Raw genomic sequence first — 14793 nt, forward strand, 5'->3', positions numbered from 1 at the left:
TTCCACTCAGCAAAACCTCTCTCGGTCATAAATGGTGCTGACTATCCCTGTGGATTTCAACTGCATGCACATTGAGGTCTGTTTCCAGCCCCTCTGCTTCAGCCATCTGCCAAGGAAAAAGTCAGGACCACATTGTTTTAATCCTTAAAGTTTACACAACATCTTAATACCTAGTAGAATTACTTCTCATAACTACGTTGCTTTCTACCAATTCATACTTCTCTCAATTCATATTTCTCCAGGTATATTTCAGCAAGAGAGTCTCAGTCCTTTCTGAAGAACTAACCATCACTGCAGTTGGTCCTTAGGCTTATACCTGGCACCCCGGGGAGTACAAAGGCAGGGCCTTGGGGTGGCTGAAGTGCTGTCTGGGGTCCAGGGTGAAGATAACCATCTCACCCTCCCTCAGTTATTAATAAGGAAGGGCCAGGGCACTGAGGGAACTCCAGTCCTGAGAGCGGGCTGTCCCTGGTCAGCGTGGGACCCACTGTCAGAGCACCCCTCAGGACGGACACTGAAGACAGCTGCTGCCCCACGAGCTGGCCACCAGGGAGGACGCGACGGGTGGAATGAGAGCACAAGGTCAGGGCACCACCATAGGAGAGGATGGGATCCACCCTCAGGAGCCCTTCCCTGGCCCCCACAGCCAGAATTCAATCAGCCGTGGAATAAGAGTGCTTGCTTTTCTGCCCAATCGTGAATCATCTCCTTAGAGTAAAACTTGTTCATCTATATTCTTAAGGAAAAATGTTAAGGGGACATCTCGATAGGAAAAGTGCCATAAAAGTCTTGCTACCCTCTTTCTGGTTTCACTAGAAAAACCAAAGTCTAGAAACTTGGCAGACAATTTGGGCCTTCACATGTACGAACACCAGCACACATGGACACACGCCATGCGTGTGTGTAAAGGGTCTGCTCTAATGAAAAGGCATGCTGAAGCATGTTCCAGCCACCCGCATGGGGGTGTACATGGTGCGAGCTTCTTCAGAGGGTAAATTTTAGGTTTCCACGTGTACTAGTTCCCTTGGGCTGCTATAACAAAGTACCACAAACTGAGCGGCTTACAATGACTGAAATTACGTACGAAACTTGGGAAACTGTAAGCTGAAGACCAATTACATGGGCCACAGAGGCTGCCTGAACACTGACTGTCTCTCCAGATGGATCTCTCTGTGCTTCTGTGGGTAAGGCTGGCCAAGCCACACTGTGGGACCTTGATGAAGGTGAGCACCTTCACGGGCTAGACGGCGGGAACATCATCAAAGCCCTGCGCTTCAGTCCCGGTTGCTCCCACCTCGGTGCTGCCGCGGGCTCAGCATCGAGGATCTGGGAGTTGGAGGGCAAAGTCACTGCAGGTGAACTGGAGCAACAAGCTTTCAGGACCAGCAGCCGGACAGAGCCACCCCAGGGGACCTCTCTGGCCTGGTCTGCTGGTGGCCAGACTGTTCGCTGGCTGCACAACAACCCGGTGTGAGTGTGGCAGGTGGCCTTTGGCACCCACTAGAAACACGGCAGGGCTTTAAAAATGAAAACGCTGGTTTTGGAAAGATTAAAAAAGGTGTCAGCTGGGCCGTGCTACCCCTGAAGGCCCTAGGGGAGGGCCCTTCCTTGCCTCATCCGGGACTGGCTGCTGGCAATCCTCGGCATCCTTGGTGGTCCTCGGCTGGCGGATGCGTCATTCCAACCTGCAGCCCTGCCTTCAAAGGCCGCCTTCCTCATGGACGAGTGTGTACACTGTCTCCCCTCTGTGTCTCCCGTCTTCTTTCCTCTTCTTATAGGACACCAGTCCTACTGGATTAGGGCCCACCCTAAGGACCTCATCTGCAAAAATCTCATTTCCAAATAAGATCACATTCACTGGCTCCAGGGTCAGGACTTCAACGTCTTTTGTGGGAGACACAATTCAACCCACAGCAAACATCAACCAACCTTGTTCACTAAAGTCATCGCGTAAACCAGCAATTCCGTGTCGACCCCATCCTTTTCGTCCAGGATTTCCATGATATTTGACCAGGGTGTGACTCCTATGAATAAAGCAAAAATCATGAGAAACAGCAATTTGGGACTCCTTATCCAACTCACATCACAGTTTATCCAGACTCATTACCCAATGACAGGAGCGCCTTTCACCAAATTTCAAAGCATGACTCTGTATATCCTTCCAATGAGATGATGAAATGCCATGTCATCCTTGTCTACTTGAAAATGTATATTCCTCATGTCGGATGCCTATCAGTTTGCTTGAAAAGTTCCCTTTATACTAAATAGGCAATTTAAAAAAAATCCAATTATATGCAGCTTTTTTAGACCATGCATTTTACTCTCTGAGTATGGAAACGTTCTGAAAGTACTCTCTGTGTGTGTCCATCTCCTGCAAGGAAAGAGGATTCAGGAGAGCCTTACAGTCAGTCACTCAAGCAAAGGACTCAAAACAGTAACAGTGAAATGTCCGTCTAGCAGACATTTCCAGAACAGAAGTATATTATCTCTATTCTATCAAGTCACAAATACTATTTTAGGCATCAACCAGGTACAAGGAATTGGGTCTCTAGAAGGTGGCCCTCAGAAGGTCTACAGTCAAATGGAACAGTCAGGCACAAATGCAGAGTACATGTCAGCACAGGGTAAAAGCAATTAGAAGGCAAAGCACTTAGCCACGCCTGTCACTCAACGAGGGTGGTCTTTTGAAGTGAGATGGTCGAGGAGGGTTTGGTGTAAGAAGTGACTCCTCAGTGAGACTGGTGGGGGTACTCATGGAGGTTGTCCCATGGCTCCAGGGAGGGAAGGAAAACCCTCCATGTTCAGGATCACTAGGCCAAGGCCACAAAGGGGACACACACCCTGACATGATTTCCTGTACTGGGGATAAACATCTGCAGCGAAGTGCTGCCTTGCCCTTGGCATGGTGGTATAGAACATGCAGCTCTTTCCCGGTTTCTCTATAAAGATCTCAAAGGGATATTGTCTATTTTTGTTGATAAAAGTGAATTCTGAAATAACCTAAAACCAGTGGGCTTCAAATGCTGATTCTTGGGTGGGTTATATCAGAGCTGATTTCCTGGTCTTGTGAACAAAAGCTCCCCCAGGGAAGTGATGGCATGTGTCTTATCTCTCCGCCCTTGGCAGAATGCCCAGCACATAGTAGGTGCTCAATAAAATGTCTGCTGACTAGTGAATGGGGACCTCTGAGAGGGTACAGGGTGGCTTTAAACTGGGGTAGTCTTTAAAGAGCCACAGGGTTCACTGCACACAGTAAGGAGATAAGACAGGAGAATTTAAAAAGGATGAGGCACCTACTGTACAACATGAAAGACACAGATAGAATTTCAGGTCTGTTGGCGATCCCAGCAAGGGAACAAAATGCCTTTTCCTTTGGGTTAGTTGCCCAGTTAGTCCAAACTAGGAATCTATGACTAAGCTTCTATAACCCTTTGTTACTCCAAACACAAAAGCATGATCCTTTGTGTGCTAACTGCTGTCTTATCTTCTTGCTGATATTTATCATCAAACTGTCTTGAAGTCCACACCTCTTCTTCACAGCCTAGCGAAGTAACCATTTCTGTCCTCAAGATAATCAGTGTGGTCAGTAGGTCTCATTGTCCGGGTGTAGGTCAAGCTTTCTAAATGCCTCTGCTTGTGCTAATAAAAGGGCAACTTCCGTCACTCACACTCACACCCAACCTCAGTACAAAACATGAAAACATGAGTTCTACATGGGTAAAGAAAAGCCTGTACAAGAGAGACAGCACTGATGCAAAGAATTCCCAGTGGGACTCAGAGGCCCCAAAATGCTTCTTGGTTGCTTACTTTGAAGCCAAAGATGTCAAACGGGGCCTGTGGAAGGAGAGGAAGGACGCAATGGCAAGCATCCCAGAAAGAGACAGGTGAATGGTCTATTTCCTCTCTCTTTCTCTCTCTTATGCAGACACACATATCTATGCACCACTTTATCCATTATAATGAAAGCATTCAAACAGGGGCTTCATTTAATTAAAAAACATATTCGGGGCTCCTCTGGTGGCTCAGTGGTAAAGAATCTGTCTGCCAATGCAGGAGACATGGATTTGACTTGATCCCTGGTCTGGAAAGATCCTACATGTCACGGAGCAACTAAGCCTGTGCACCAAAACTGCTGAGCCTGTGCTCTAACAACACCCAGGAAGCACAACTACTGAGCCTGTGCTCTAACAACACCCCGGAGCCACAACTACTGAGCCTGTGCTCTAACAACACCCAGGGACCACAGCTACTGAGCCTGTGCTCTAACAACACCCAGGAAGCACAACTACTGAGCCTGTGCTCTAACAACACCCAGGAACCACAGCTACTGAGCCTGTGCTCTAACAACACCCAGGAACCACAGCTACTGAGCCTGTGCTCTAACAACACCCAGGAACCACAGCTACTGAGCCTGTGCTCTAACGCCCAGGAACCACAGCTACTGAGCCTGTGCTCTAACAACACCCAGGAACCACAACTACTGAGCCTGTGCCTCAAGGAGAAGCCTGTGGCACCAAAACTACAAGAAAAGCCTCCTCAAGAGCCCCACACCCCGCCACTACAGCAAAGCCCACACAGCAACGAAGACCCAGCACAGGCAAACTAAATAAATAAAGTTTAAAGACGACATACACAAAACGTGTTCTTTAGTTATAATATCTGATTTCCTGTTTATTATTTAAGGATTTCGAGTCTGGAAATTTGCATGTAATCAGACACTACTGGGATACATGTTCACTATCTTTTGACTGTTTGGGGACCAGAAAATAAGACATTTTTAGAAGCATGAAGGGGGAGGTGAGGACACCTTCTAGTTCAACGCAAATACCTTGTCAGGGCTCCAGCTGGCCTGCATCAAGCACCAGCAGTTGTACCTGTCCCAGGAGCCCGCGTGTCAGAACTAAATGGTCCAGTTCACTGCTGCCCCCATCCACACCTTCACTGCTCCATATGGGGTTTCGTGTGTGTATGTGTCGGTAGCAACTAACACTTTCCCTGGGGCTTCCCTGGGGACTCAGATGGTAAAGAATCTTCCTGCACTGCAGGAGCCCCAGGTTCAAGCCTTGACTCTGGAAGATCCCCTGGAGAAGGCAGTGACCACCCACTCCAGTATTTTTGCCTGGAGAATCCCACAGATAGAGGTTACAGTCCACGGGGTCACAGAGTTGGACATGACTGAATGAATATGTATGGTAGGGGGTGGCCCTGTGTTAGAATCGTAAACCACACGACCTTCCCCCTTCACATAACAGAGAACAAAATTGAGCCCCAGAGTAGTGGAACGAACAGAGGCTCAGGGGAGGCACGTAAACTGGTGAGATGACATCCACCCTAGCGGCTCACTGCGAGGTGTCCCGGAGATGTGGCGCTTTGTCGCCTCTCCTGAGTGCGGATGCAGAACATCAGGGGATGGCCACTTCCTTCATCATCATTGTTCATCTCTCTCCCACTCCACCTCCAGCACTGGAGTGGGTATAGGATCTATGACAGCCTGGTTTCTTTCTGATGTTCGAAGGCATATGATTGGCACTTAGATATTTGTTAAACAAATGAATTTTATATGAAAAATACTTCGAACCGTGTCTGTTGTGTGGCAGGCACTTGGACAGCAGTAGCTGTCACTACAGTGAAGGTGGTGGGCAGGGGACACCCACGCTGCCCCCCCCCCAGGCCAGCCCCTCAGGCTTCCTGGCCAGGCCCCCTCCTCCCAGCAAACCACATCACCCCTCTCTCAACCCAGAATGAATAAGCACAGGATAAACTGCTCAATACTCTTGTCCTCTTACTCTCTTCCAAGTCTCTGTATTAAGCTCCAAAGAAAATAAAATATTTTGCATGAGGCCTTGTATGTGAGTTGGTCTAACACTCAAACACAAGGTCCCAGTGGCATGTTCCATGTCTTTCATTGTAAGGGATGAACACTTAACAAATATACTTCTGCTCGAAATAACCATGGAAACAGAGCCTGAGTTCCATGCACTCTAACCTCCACCATGCTTTGTGCGGTCTTCACAGAGCAATGCACCCCTGAGCACAAGTCAGAGCCAAGATGGCTTGAAAGGATGTCTGGATTCCCCACCCACCTCCCCAGCTCCGTTAATCATGTGTGAGACACATGTTTAAAAATTATGTCATATCTCATCACCTCACATTCAAATGAAAAACGGCACCTCTTCAAAAGCAGTGCTGAACCAAATTAGCAGGACTCAAGATTTATGACTGAAATTTCAAAATAAGGTACCCCATCTGGTCACTTACCCGCACCCTCTGTCTGGGAGGGAAACCCAAACAGTCAGAGGGAGGGGCACCCTGCCCAGGCGATTCTCGATCAGTTTCCTGCTAACCACTAGTGAAGAAGTCTTTGATGATGGCAGAATGACAAAGCAACACCTTCCCATGCGTTCCCATGGCTGCTAACTGCCATTCTCTCTTCCTGCCTGGCCCTATCCACTAGGAAGGGAAAGTGACTTGAAGACCCATGCAAAGGAGAAGACGTGCCAGCAGTCTGCACAGACAGGTATGACACTGAGCCATGCCTTAGAGACTAACTCAAATCCATGGTTTCATTCTAGCACCTGAGCCAAAGTGCCAACTACCACGATCAAATGGGGCCCTTTTAATTTTCACTAATTCATACATATTTATTAGTCCCTATGATACACCTAAATCCCTCAGCTTTTATTGCTGCTCCCTAACTGGCCCACTGTTGGCAGAACAGCAATTTGTCCATCCATGCTCACCGATGAACCTTTCCCGTTAACCCATGTGTGGGATGTGTTGTTTATACAGCAATCAGAGGAATTTGTTCTTGGACAACTTCATGTGGTAGTAATTTCTGAGAACTTGCGGCTCACTTGTTGATTTTCTTTGCTGATTCTTTAAACCTACCATTTTTCATCATCCAAAAGAATTCCTTTCTACTAAAAAGGTCTGTACATTAACATGCCCATTCTCCAACCTAACCTCCAAAAGAATGAATCCAAAACCACCTTGAGGAGTCACATTTATGGCGGATTTATAAACTTGTGTTGAAATGGATGTACTTAGCTGGCCCTTGGTCACCTCTGGCATGTCTACCTACTCGCTCATCCAGCTGAGAGGGACTGGAGGGCAGTTTCTCAACCTGCCAGGTGGAAACACACCTGCAAGTTATACTTCCCCCTGCAGAACAGCATGACGTATGTATGTGTGCAATTCCAGCACAGAGTTCAGGAACAGTTTTACTGGCAGTAATATAGGATGGTGTTACATGTATGTGTTATAATGTCATGGCCAAGACCACACATGTCATAGAGAAATACGCGAATGAACCACACATGATAAGCTAGGACCGAGTTTTTCCATCAGTGCGGATCCTGTCTGTCCTCAGCTGCTAGTGCTCAGTAGCAGCCAGATGACAATACTTGCCAAAAGCTTAAGAAATTTCACTGGGAAAACCATGAGGTTGAGAAAACAATCCATTCCCTGTTATGACTTTATTTTTATAAATTGGGAAAGAGCAGCCATTGCTTTGTCTTGGGGGAGAGAGTACAGCTGAGTGTACAGCTGGGCCTACAGGTGGAGACTTGCGGGTTTGGTGCACCCAGGATCACTCCTCTTTCCCAGATGGTCTCTACGTGAGATATGCAGTCTGAGGAAGGAAGCTGCTGCTGCTGCTAAGTTGCTTCAGTCGTGTCTGACTCTGTGTGACCCCATAGACGGCAGCCCACCAGGCTCCCCCGTCCCTGGGATTCTCCAGGCAAGAATACTGGGGTGGGTTGCCATTTCCTTCTCCAATGCAGTAAAGTGAAAATGAAGTCACTCAGTCATGTCCGACTCCCAGCAACCCCATGGACTGCAGCCCACCAGGCTCCTCCATCCATGGGATTTTCCAGGCAAGAGTACTGGAGTGGGGTGCCATTGCCTTCTCCGGAGGAAGGAAGCTATGAGCTCCCAAACCAGTGAAGTCAAGGGAGAACCTCCAGGTCATAAGAAGGTTGTCTCCTTTAACACGGCCCACATGACAAGGGCCCAAGGGTTACCTGAAATTTAGGATAGGAAAATGAAGAGCCTGCTAATTATCCTAAAGTAACTCAAAGAGTTGGAGAACAGAGTATGAATCTTCCAAGGATGAATGAAAGGATCAGCTTCACTCTTTTCCCAAACACCCACCTTTGACCCTAAGCCATGGACTGGCCTTGGGAAAGCCCACCCTGGCTTCTGAGTCATTGGAAGCCTTCATTAGGATTCTCAAGGGATCCCCTTGATGTGCTTTAGGCCACAAGGGTCTTCATGGTCATGCTTCAGATAGCCTGGCATCAACCTTCTAGACTCATAGCCCCTGATCACACACTAGGACTGTCTCTGTGGTACAAGCACACACAGGCCTAGAGTTGCCTCCCACCTGCAGTCCACCATGCTAGGGACTGACATCTGCCTGCGTGTTTGTGGGAAAAATGCAGAATCCCAGTTCATGGTCCTGGATGGCTTTCATTAACTCATATTCAAACTTTCAAAGCAACTAGGAAGCTGCTTTCTTTCATCTTTGCATTCAGTCCTGAATGTGGGTCTCTGATCAACACTGAGTCAGACACAAGTGGTTTGAATCAAAGAAGGCTATTTAGGCCTCTCATTTGTTTTCATCAGTTGTCCCTGAGCTGACTTATACATAAACATGTGTGTCCATACATACATACACACACACAACCATATACCAACATGTTAACAACAATTCCATCTGGTGAGACTACAGGTAAATTTCTATGGTCTTCTTTACACTGGTTTTTTTTTTTTTTTTCCAAATTTTCTACAGAGTATTTCTATTATAAAAAGAAAATAATTAATGTTAACAGGTTTTTGTTCTTGTTAGAGTCTTTGTGGGGATGACAATATTAATAAAAATGTCCTACTGAGGAACAAAACCTAAGTATTTGTTAGTCACTCAGTCGTCTCCAACTCTTTGCAACATTATAGACTGTAGCCCACCAGGCTCCTCTGTCCATGGGATTCTCCAGGCAAGAATACTGGAGTGGGTTGCCATGCCCTTCTCCAGGAGATCTTTCCAACCCAGGGATCGAACCCTGGTCTCCTGCATTGTAGGCAGATTCTTTACCATCTAAGCTCCCACGGAAGCTGTTTTAAAGAATAAAACAAAAGAAAAACCCATTTCAGAATCAGACTTCACAATATTAAAGGGGACGCAGCATGTCATGCTGTAAACCGAATCCAAAGCTCATTTGTCAACAGGTGTGCAGGCCGGCAGTAGGCCTTCCTGCTGTGGGTCAGCCAGGTGCTGGGACACCCAGAGGGGACAGGCACCCCACTGTCCAGCAGGACACACACTCCTGGGAGAATAGGCACAGCAGAGATGAGGGGCACGCAGGGCTTTGAGAGAATATGCTCATCTGATCCAAAGCAGGGCGGGCCTGGTGCAGACTGGGTGGGAGGTGGGGGTGGCGGGTGGACAGGAATGGGACGTGAAGGGTCGGCCCTAACCGGGCACTGGGGAGCCACCGGCAGGTTTCAGATGGAAAACGACGTGACCAAACTTGTGCTTTAGAAGAAGCCTCCAATAGCAGAGAGGCGGGTAGCATTTCAGGGAGGTAAAGGATGCCCAGTGAGAGATGGTGAAGAGGATGCAAGGGAGGGAAGATGTTTAAGGAACGTTGTGGGGTGAAAGCCAATAAAGCAGGCGGGAGGGAGGGGAAGAGACGAAGGAGCCAAAGTGACTCCAAAGGATGGGAAAAGAGAACAAGCTGGCTCTGTGCGTTCAGTTGAGGTGGCTGAAGATGGAGCAACGATAAGCTGGAGTCTGACCTGTCCTGGGTCAGCTAGGGGTGCTTTTCTTTCCCTGTTCCCTCCTTCACCTAATCTTTATACATGCATCCTGAAACATCTGTTTACTGATGTCAGAAGTCCACACAACGGGAATTCTGTTCCGTTTCAATTGTGCCTTGAACATGGAAATAAAAAGTGGAAATCCTACATGAGACTCTTACTTGGATGACATAGCGAGCGGGGATCACTCACCCCTTTTTGTGTCCACAGCAGAGATGGCCTGAATCAGGAGAGGTGCATTGGACTCCGAGTATTCCACAAAGACCAGCAGCAGCTTCAGGGCTGTCTTCACCACCAGGCGGAACTGCGGAGACAAGGCACAACCATCGTGTGGCTGCACACACACCGGAGGCGTCTGCAGCCTTTGTCCTGACGGCAGCTGGCACCCAGCTGCTCTTCTCAGCAGTTACGCAGATTCCTTCACCAGACACCTCAGAAGGCAGGTGTCAGTATTACCCCCATTGCACAGATAAGCAAACTGAGGCCCAGAGTCCCTGACTCAAGATACCACAGCTAGAAACGGAACCAGAATTTGAACCCAAGGCCTTTGGCCCCAGGGCTCATACAGGTTGTCTGTCAACACAGGAGGCGGCAGTTGCTGGGTCAGTAACTTCGTTTTAACCAGACTAGATCACTGTGATGTATTGCAATCAAGTCTCATTTTTTTTATGATGAAGAAGCAGGCACAGCAGGCTAAATGACTCATCTGAGGCTGCAACAGGATGCTTGAACCAAGTCCAGGTTCTTAAAACTGCACAGGGAAGGCCATCTGGGGCCTTACCCCCCCAGTCCTAGGCCCAGAGGACTGCACTCGTGAGGAGCCACACCAGCCCAGGGCCCCTCTTCATGTGGACTGAAGGTCGCTTACCTGGAGAAATGCAGCCGCCACTGAACTCTAACTCACTTAGCCGCCGGGGGTGGGGTTTTGGGGGTGGGGTGGGGTGGGTTTGGGGGTGGGCTGTGGTAGCCTGGGGCTTCCAGCTCAGCCCTCCACCCCTCCCCACAGGCTTTGCTGCTGCAACCTTGACTCATGTCTCCTTTCCTGCACCCCATTTCCTCCTTCTCAAAGAAATCACACACACCTTCCTCCTGGAAACAGGTTCAAATCCCCCTTCTAGGAAACAGCACACCTGCCTCAGGGCTGCTCCTCGGTGGGGGCCCCAGCAGGTGGCTGGCCAGTGCCCGCTGCCTCCGCCCCTACCCCACAGGCAGAAAGAGCTCTCCTGGGGAGAGAGGCTGCTGTGCATGGGGTCTGAGGGGCCGGAACCACACCTGGGCCAGAGTGGCCTCAATAGTGTTTGCACATGGAATGAACAAATCACCCAAGGAGCAACCAGTCAGCCCACATTTGTTCTCCCACCCCCATGGCTGTGGAAAACCGGCTCCAGGCACTCCACCAGCTCTGCCGCCGAGAAAGGCCCAGGGACTCCTGCAGGCACCTCCTCACATCAATATATTAGGGCCAGGTGTGGACTTTCGGCGGGGATGTGGAGCCCTGCACACATCGGGGGGACAGGGTGAAACCATCACCCATCCCAAGTCATTTCTCCAAATTCATGACCCCACCTCTCCCCGTCACCCCCTTGTCCTCTGTCATCTTGCCTAGTAAACCAGCTGGCTTTTCCTCGATTCCATAGCTCTCTCCAGCCAGAGCCATGGTTTCCAGCTCCCCTTTATAGGAAAATCGCTCAGAAGAGTTGCCATACTCCCCGATCCCCCTTCTCCATTTCCCACAGACTCCTCAACCCAATCTGACAGAGCTTCTATCTCCAAGGCACAGATTAAATTACTCTCGTCAAGTTTGCTGATGGCCTCCATGCTGTCCAGGCTTCCCTGGTGGCTCAGACGGTAAAGAATTTGCCTACAATGCAGGAGACCTGGGTTTGATCCCTGGGTCAGGAAGATCCCCTGGAGAAGGAAATGGCAACCCACTCCAGTATTCTTGCCTGGAGAATTCCATGGACAGTGGAGCCTGACAGGCTACAGTTCATGGGGTCACAAAGAGTCAGACACTTTAGTGAGTGACTAACACTTTGACTTTCCATGGTGTCCAGTGGTTACTCTTCTAGGCTCATTTTAGCTCAACTCTCAGCAGCACGTGACAATCAACTGCTCCCCCCAGAAACAATTTCCTCATGACATGGCTGACTACCATCTCCTACCTGGGGGGCTACACTAGCTGGCTCCTTCTAAGAAGCTCAACCTCCAGGTGTGGGGAGGCCTCAGAGTTCACTCCCCACCCCTGCTCCCTTGCTGTACACTCTGTCCAGGTGAGTTCATCCAGGCCCTTAACTGTAAATCCCATTTATGACTCAATGCTCTTCAGACCTGGCACCTGACCTCGCCACTCTTATGGGCCCTCAAGTTCAATGTAGCCGAAAGAGAACTCACGATTTGCACTTGTGCTCATCCTGTCCCACCACCACTTCCAGAGTGTCCCTTCCACAAGTCCATACCTCGGGACAAGGCCCCACCATTCACTCACTGCAAATGGGAGCCACCCTGCCCTCCTCCCTCCCAGTTTCACAATGACTCCATCCATCAGGGCTGTCGACAGCTATCCCTGCCCTGACTCTGCCCGCAGCTCCCTCTCCCTGTCCACCTGAGACCACCGTGAGAGCCTCCTCAGTGCTTCTGGGCTTGTCACCTTGAAGCCCTTTCTCTAAACGTCAGCCGGAGTGACGCTGGCACTCTCAACGCTCCACTGGCTCTGCATTCAGGGTGGGGTCCAGCCCTGCGAGCTTTATGTCACTACCAAGCTCTCCATCCTCATCCCCTGTCACTCCCCTTCCGCCCAGGGCGCTCCCATCAGCCACCTCTCTTTAGTCACGTGACCATGTGTTTTTCACGTACTGAAGCTTGTGCCTGACTTAAGTTTTCTCATTGGCTATTCCCTCACCAGTCACCACAGGACTGGCCTTTCCTTATCTTCCAGGTCTAAGAGATTTCCCCTCATGGGAAATAACCTTTCTGACAACTTCACCTGAAGGAGCCTCTTGGTCACTCATGTCACCCTGTTCTGTTTTCTTCACGTCCTTTATCATGATCCGTAACTGCTACATACATGTTCACTCACCTGATACACGTGTCACACCTGTTTAGAGCAGCTGGTCCCTTCCCCAAGGGATCTTCCCGGCCCAGGAATCGAACCGGGGTCTCCTGCATGCCAGGTAGATTCTTTACCAGCTGAGCCACCAGGGAAGTCCCAGAGCAGAGGCCACCTAGCGGTGGAGATGCTGTTTTTTCTGACACACCAGAAACCGCATCTGCCTTCAAGGGGCTGCTGGGTCAGTACTGCACATGGGCAGGCCGGAGTGCCCTCTTCACCAAGGCTTGGCCTGCAAACCCAACCACTAATGTGTGTGGAGCCAGTCTCCTCAGCCCGCTCCAACCCCCGACTCCACCCCAGCCCTCAGCAAGGCTGGGCCCACCCCCCCAAGTGCAGAGGACAGGCAGCGCCTTGGGCTTCCATCCATCCGCCCTGCGACATCCTTATCAAAATGGGACCTGAGTTCTGGCGAGGGCTCTGAACTCTCTAGAGCACATTCACCTTTTGTCACCCACGTCCCACATTCTCTGTTCTCCCTAACTGGGAATAGACTAAATCCCAGAGCATTTTTCTCCACAACTACAAGGTGGGGGGGCGGGGGGAGCGGGTAGGAGAGGAAGGCATGGCACAATGAACTGTGCTATCTTGGTACATGTAGAGCAGAAAAAATGTCTTCAAGTAAATAAAACAACCCAGCAAGCCCAGGCTTGGCGCCCTCCTCAGTGGGCGGACTGTTATTATGTGGTTTAAGCCTCCTCGGTGTCTTCGTGGGAAAGAACCTGGCTGCTGCCCAGCCCACGGCCCCATCAGCTGAGCTCAGCTGGGCTCCCTCCTGGGCATCTCTGTGGTCACGGAGCCTTGGCTGACAGAGTACCCAAGGACCCACTCTCCCTTACAAGGTTCTCTAAGTAAGAAACCACTGTTTTCTCGGGAAGTCTTCTTTCCCTATTAGTCTCAACATGCCTGTTCACATCGTCTTCTCCTTTGCTATGAAGGCTCTGCTTAGAGATCTGTTGCCGTTGTAACTTTATTTTTAAAAAACCCTTAAACTCTTCTGAGTCATGATTTTAGGCTTCTATGAATTTGGCTTCTACTCAAAGTTGATGTTTATGTGTGTTTGGAAGCCTTACTATGTAAAATTAATCACAAACATATTATATAGTTAAACTACTTTAGAAAAAAGAGAGCATTAGCACATTAATTTAATGGAAATGAACAGTACTAATTGCTAGCATGTCCCAACTAATCATCAAAATACAACCAGCACAGTTCCTCTTCTGAAATACCTCATTAGCATTGCTGTACAGACTTGAAAGTAATAAGAATTCCTGACTTCAAAAGATTTCTATACCAAATGCTCATTTTTCCAGAATTCACTTAATTTGATGCCCTCAAGTATCTGGAATGCTATCAAAACCCTCTAAGACTTTGGAACAGCCACAGTGGAGGCCACACAGCCATTCCTCCAAGTCCAAACATGCTGCTCATCATCTCAGAGCTCTTAAAAATCTGCTGTACTTATTCTAAGACACATTCTAGCAGTGAGTGGCCACTGAGCTTCCTGAGCTGCTGAGTAGAGGTAAACGAGAGGCCGGTGATGGACCAGGAGAGGCAGGCCCACTGCGGCAGCGGGAGCAAGCACCATGAGTGAGGGGTGGGGAACACATGCACGGATGCCAGCGCACACAGCCCTGCAAGGCTCAGACACCGGAGGCTTCTCAAAGGGCCGTGCAGTGACCCTTCAATACCATTTCATCTCCGCCTGGGGCTCCTGCATGCTCTAAGGGGTGGTTTCATCACAAATGACTTCCAGGCTCAAAACTGCCTCTCTGTCTAGCACTGAGGGCAATCAGTAAGAACTGATTCTCATTCTCATGGAGCATGAACCACTTGGGAAGGTAAAACAACTGGTCACAAACAGTAACCAG

At 49.4% G+C, this 14793-nt stretch overlaps 1 protein-coding gene across 9 annotated transcripts in view; it reads right to left on the reverse strand.

The window, feature by feature from the left end:
* The window catches only part of FHOD3 (formin homology 2 domain containing 3), a 528593-nt gene that overhangs the window by 179134 nt on the left and 334666 nt on the right, over positions 1-14793 (reverse strand). For all 9 annotated transcript variants that reach the window (XM_042239380.2, XM_027960707.3, XM_042239379.2 and 6 more), the window contains exons 7-8: positions 10009-10120; positions 1930-2024 (exon numbers count right to left, since the gene is read on the reverse strand). In XM_042239380.2, the coding sequence (XP_042095314.1) occupies positions 1930-2024; positions 10009-10120 (207 nt within the window). The remainder of the gene's footprint in view (positions 1-1929; positions 2025-10008; positions 10121-14793) is intronic.

This window comes from Ovis aries, chromosome 23, assembly GCF_016772045.2.
Source record: "Ovis aries strain OAR_USU_Benz2616 breed Rambouillet chromosome 23, ARS-UI_Ramb_v3.0, whole genome shotgun sequence".
In the NCBI taxonomy this organism is placed as follows: Eukaryota; Metazoa; Chordata; class Mammalia; order Artiodactyla; family Bovidae; genus Ovis; species Ovis aries.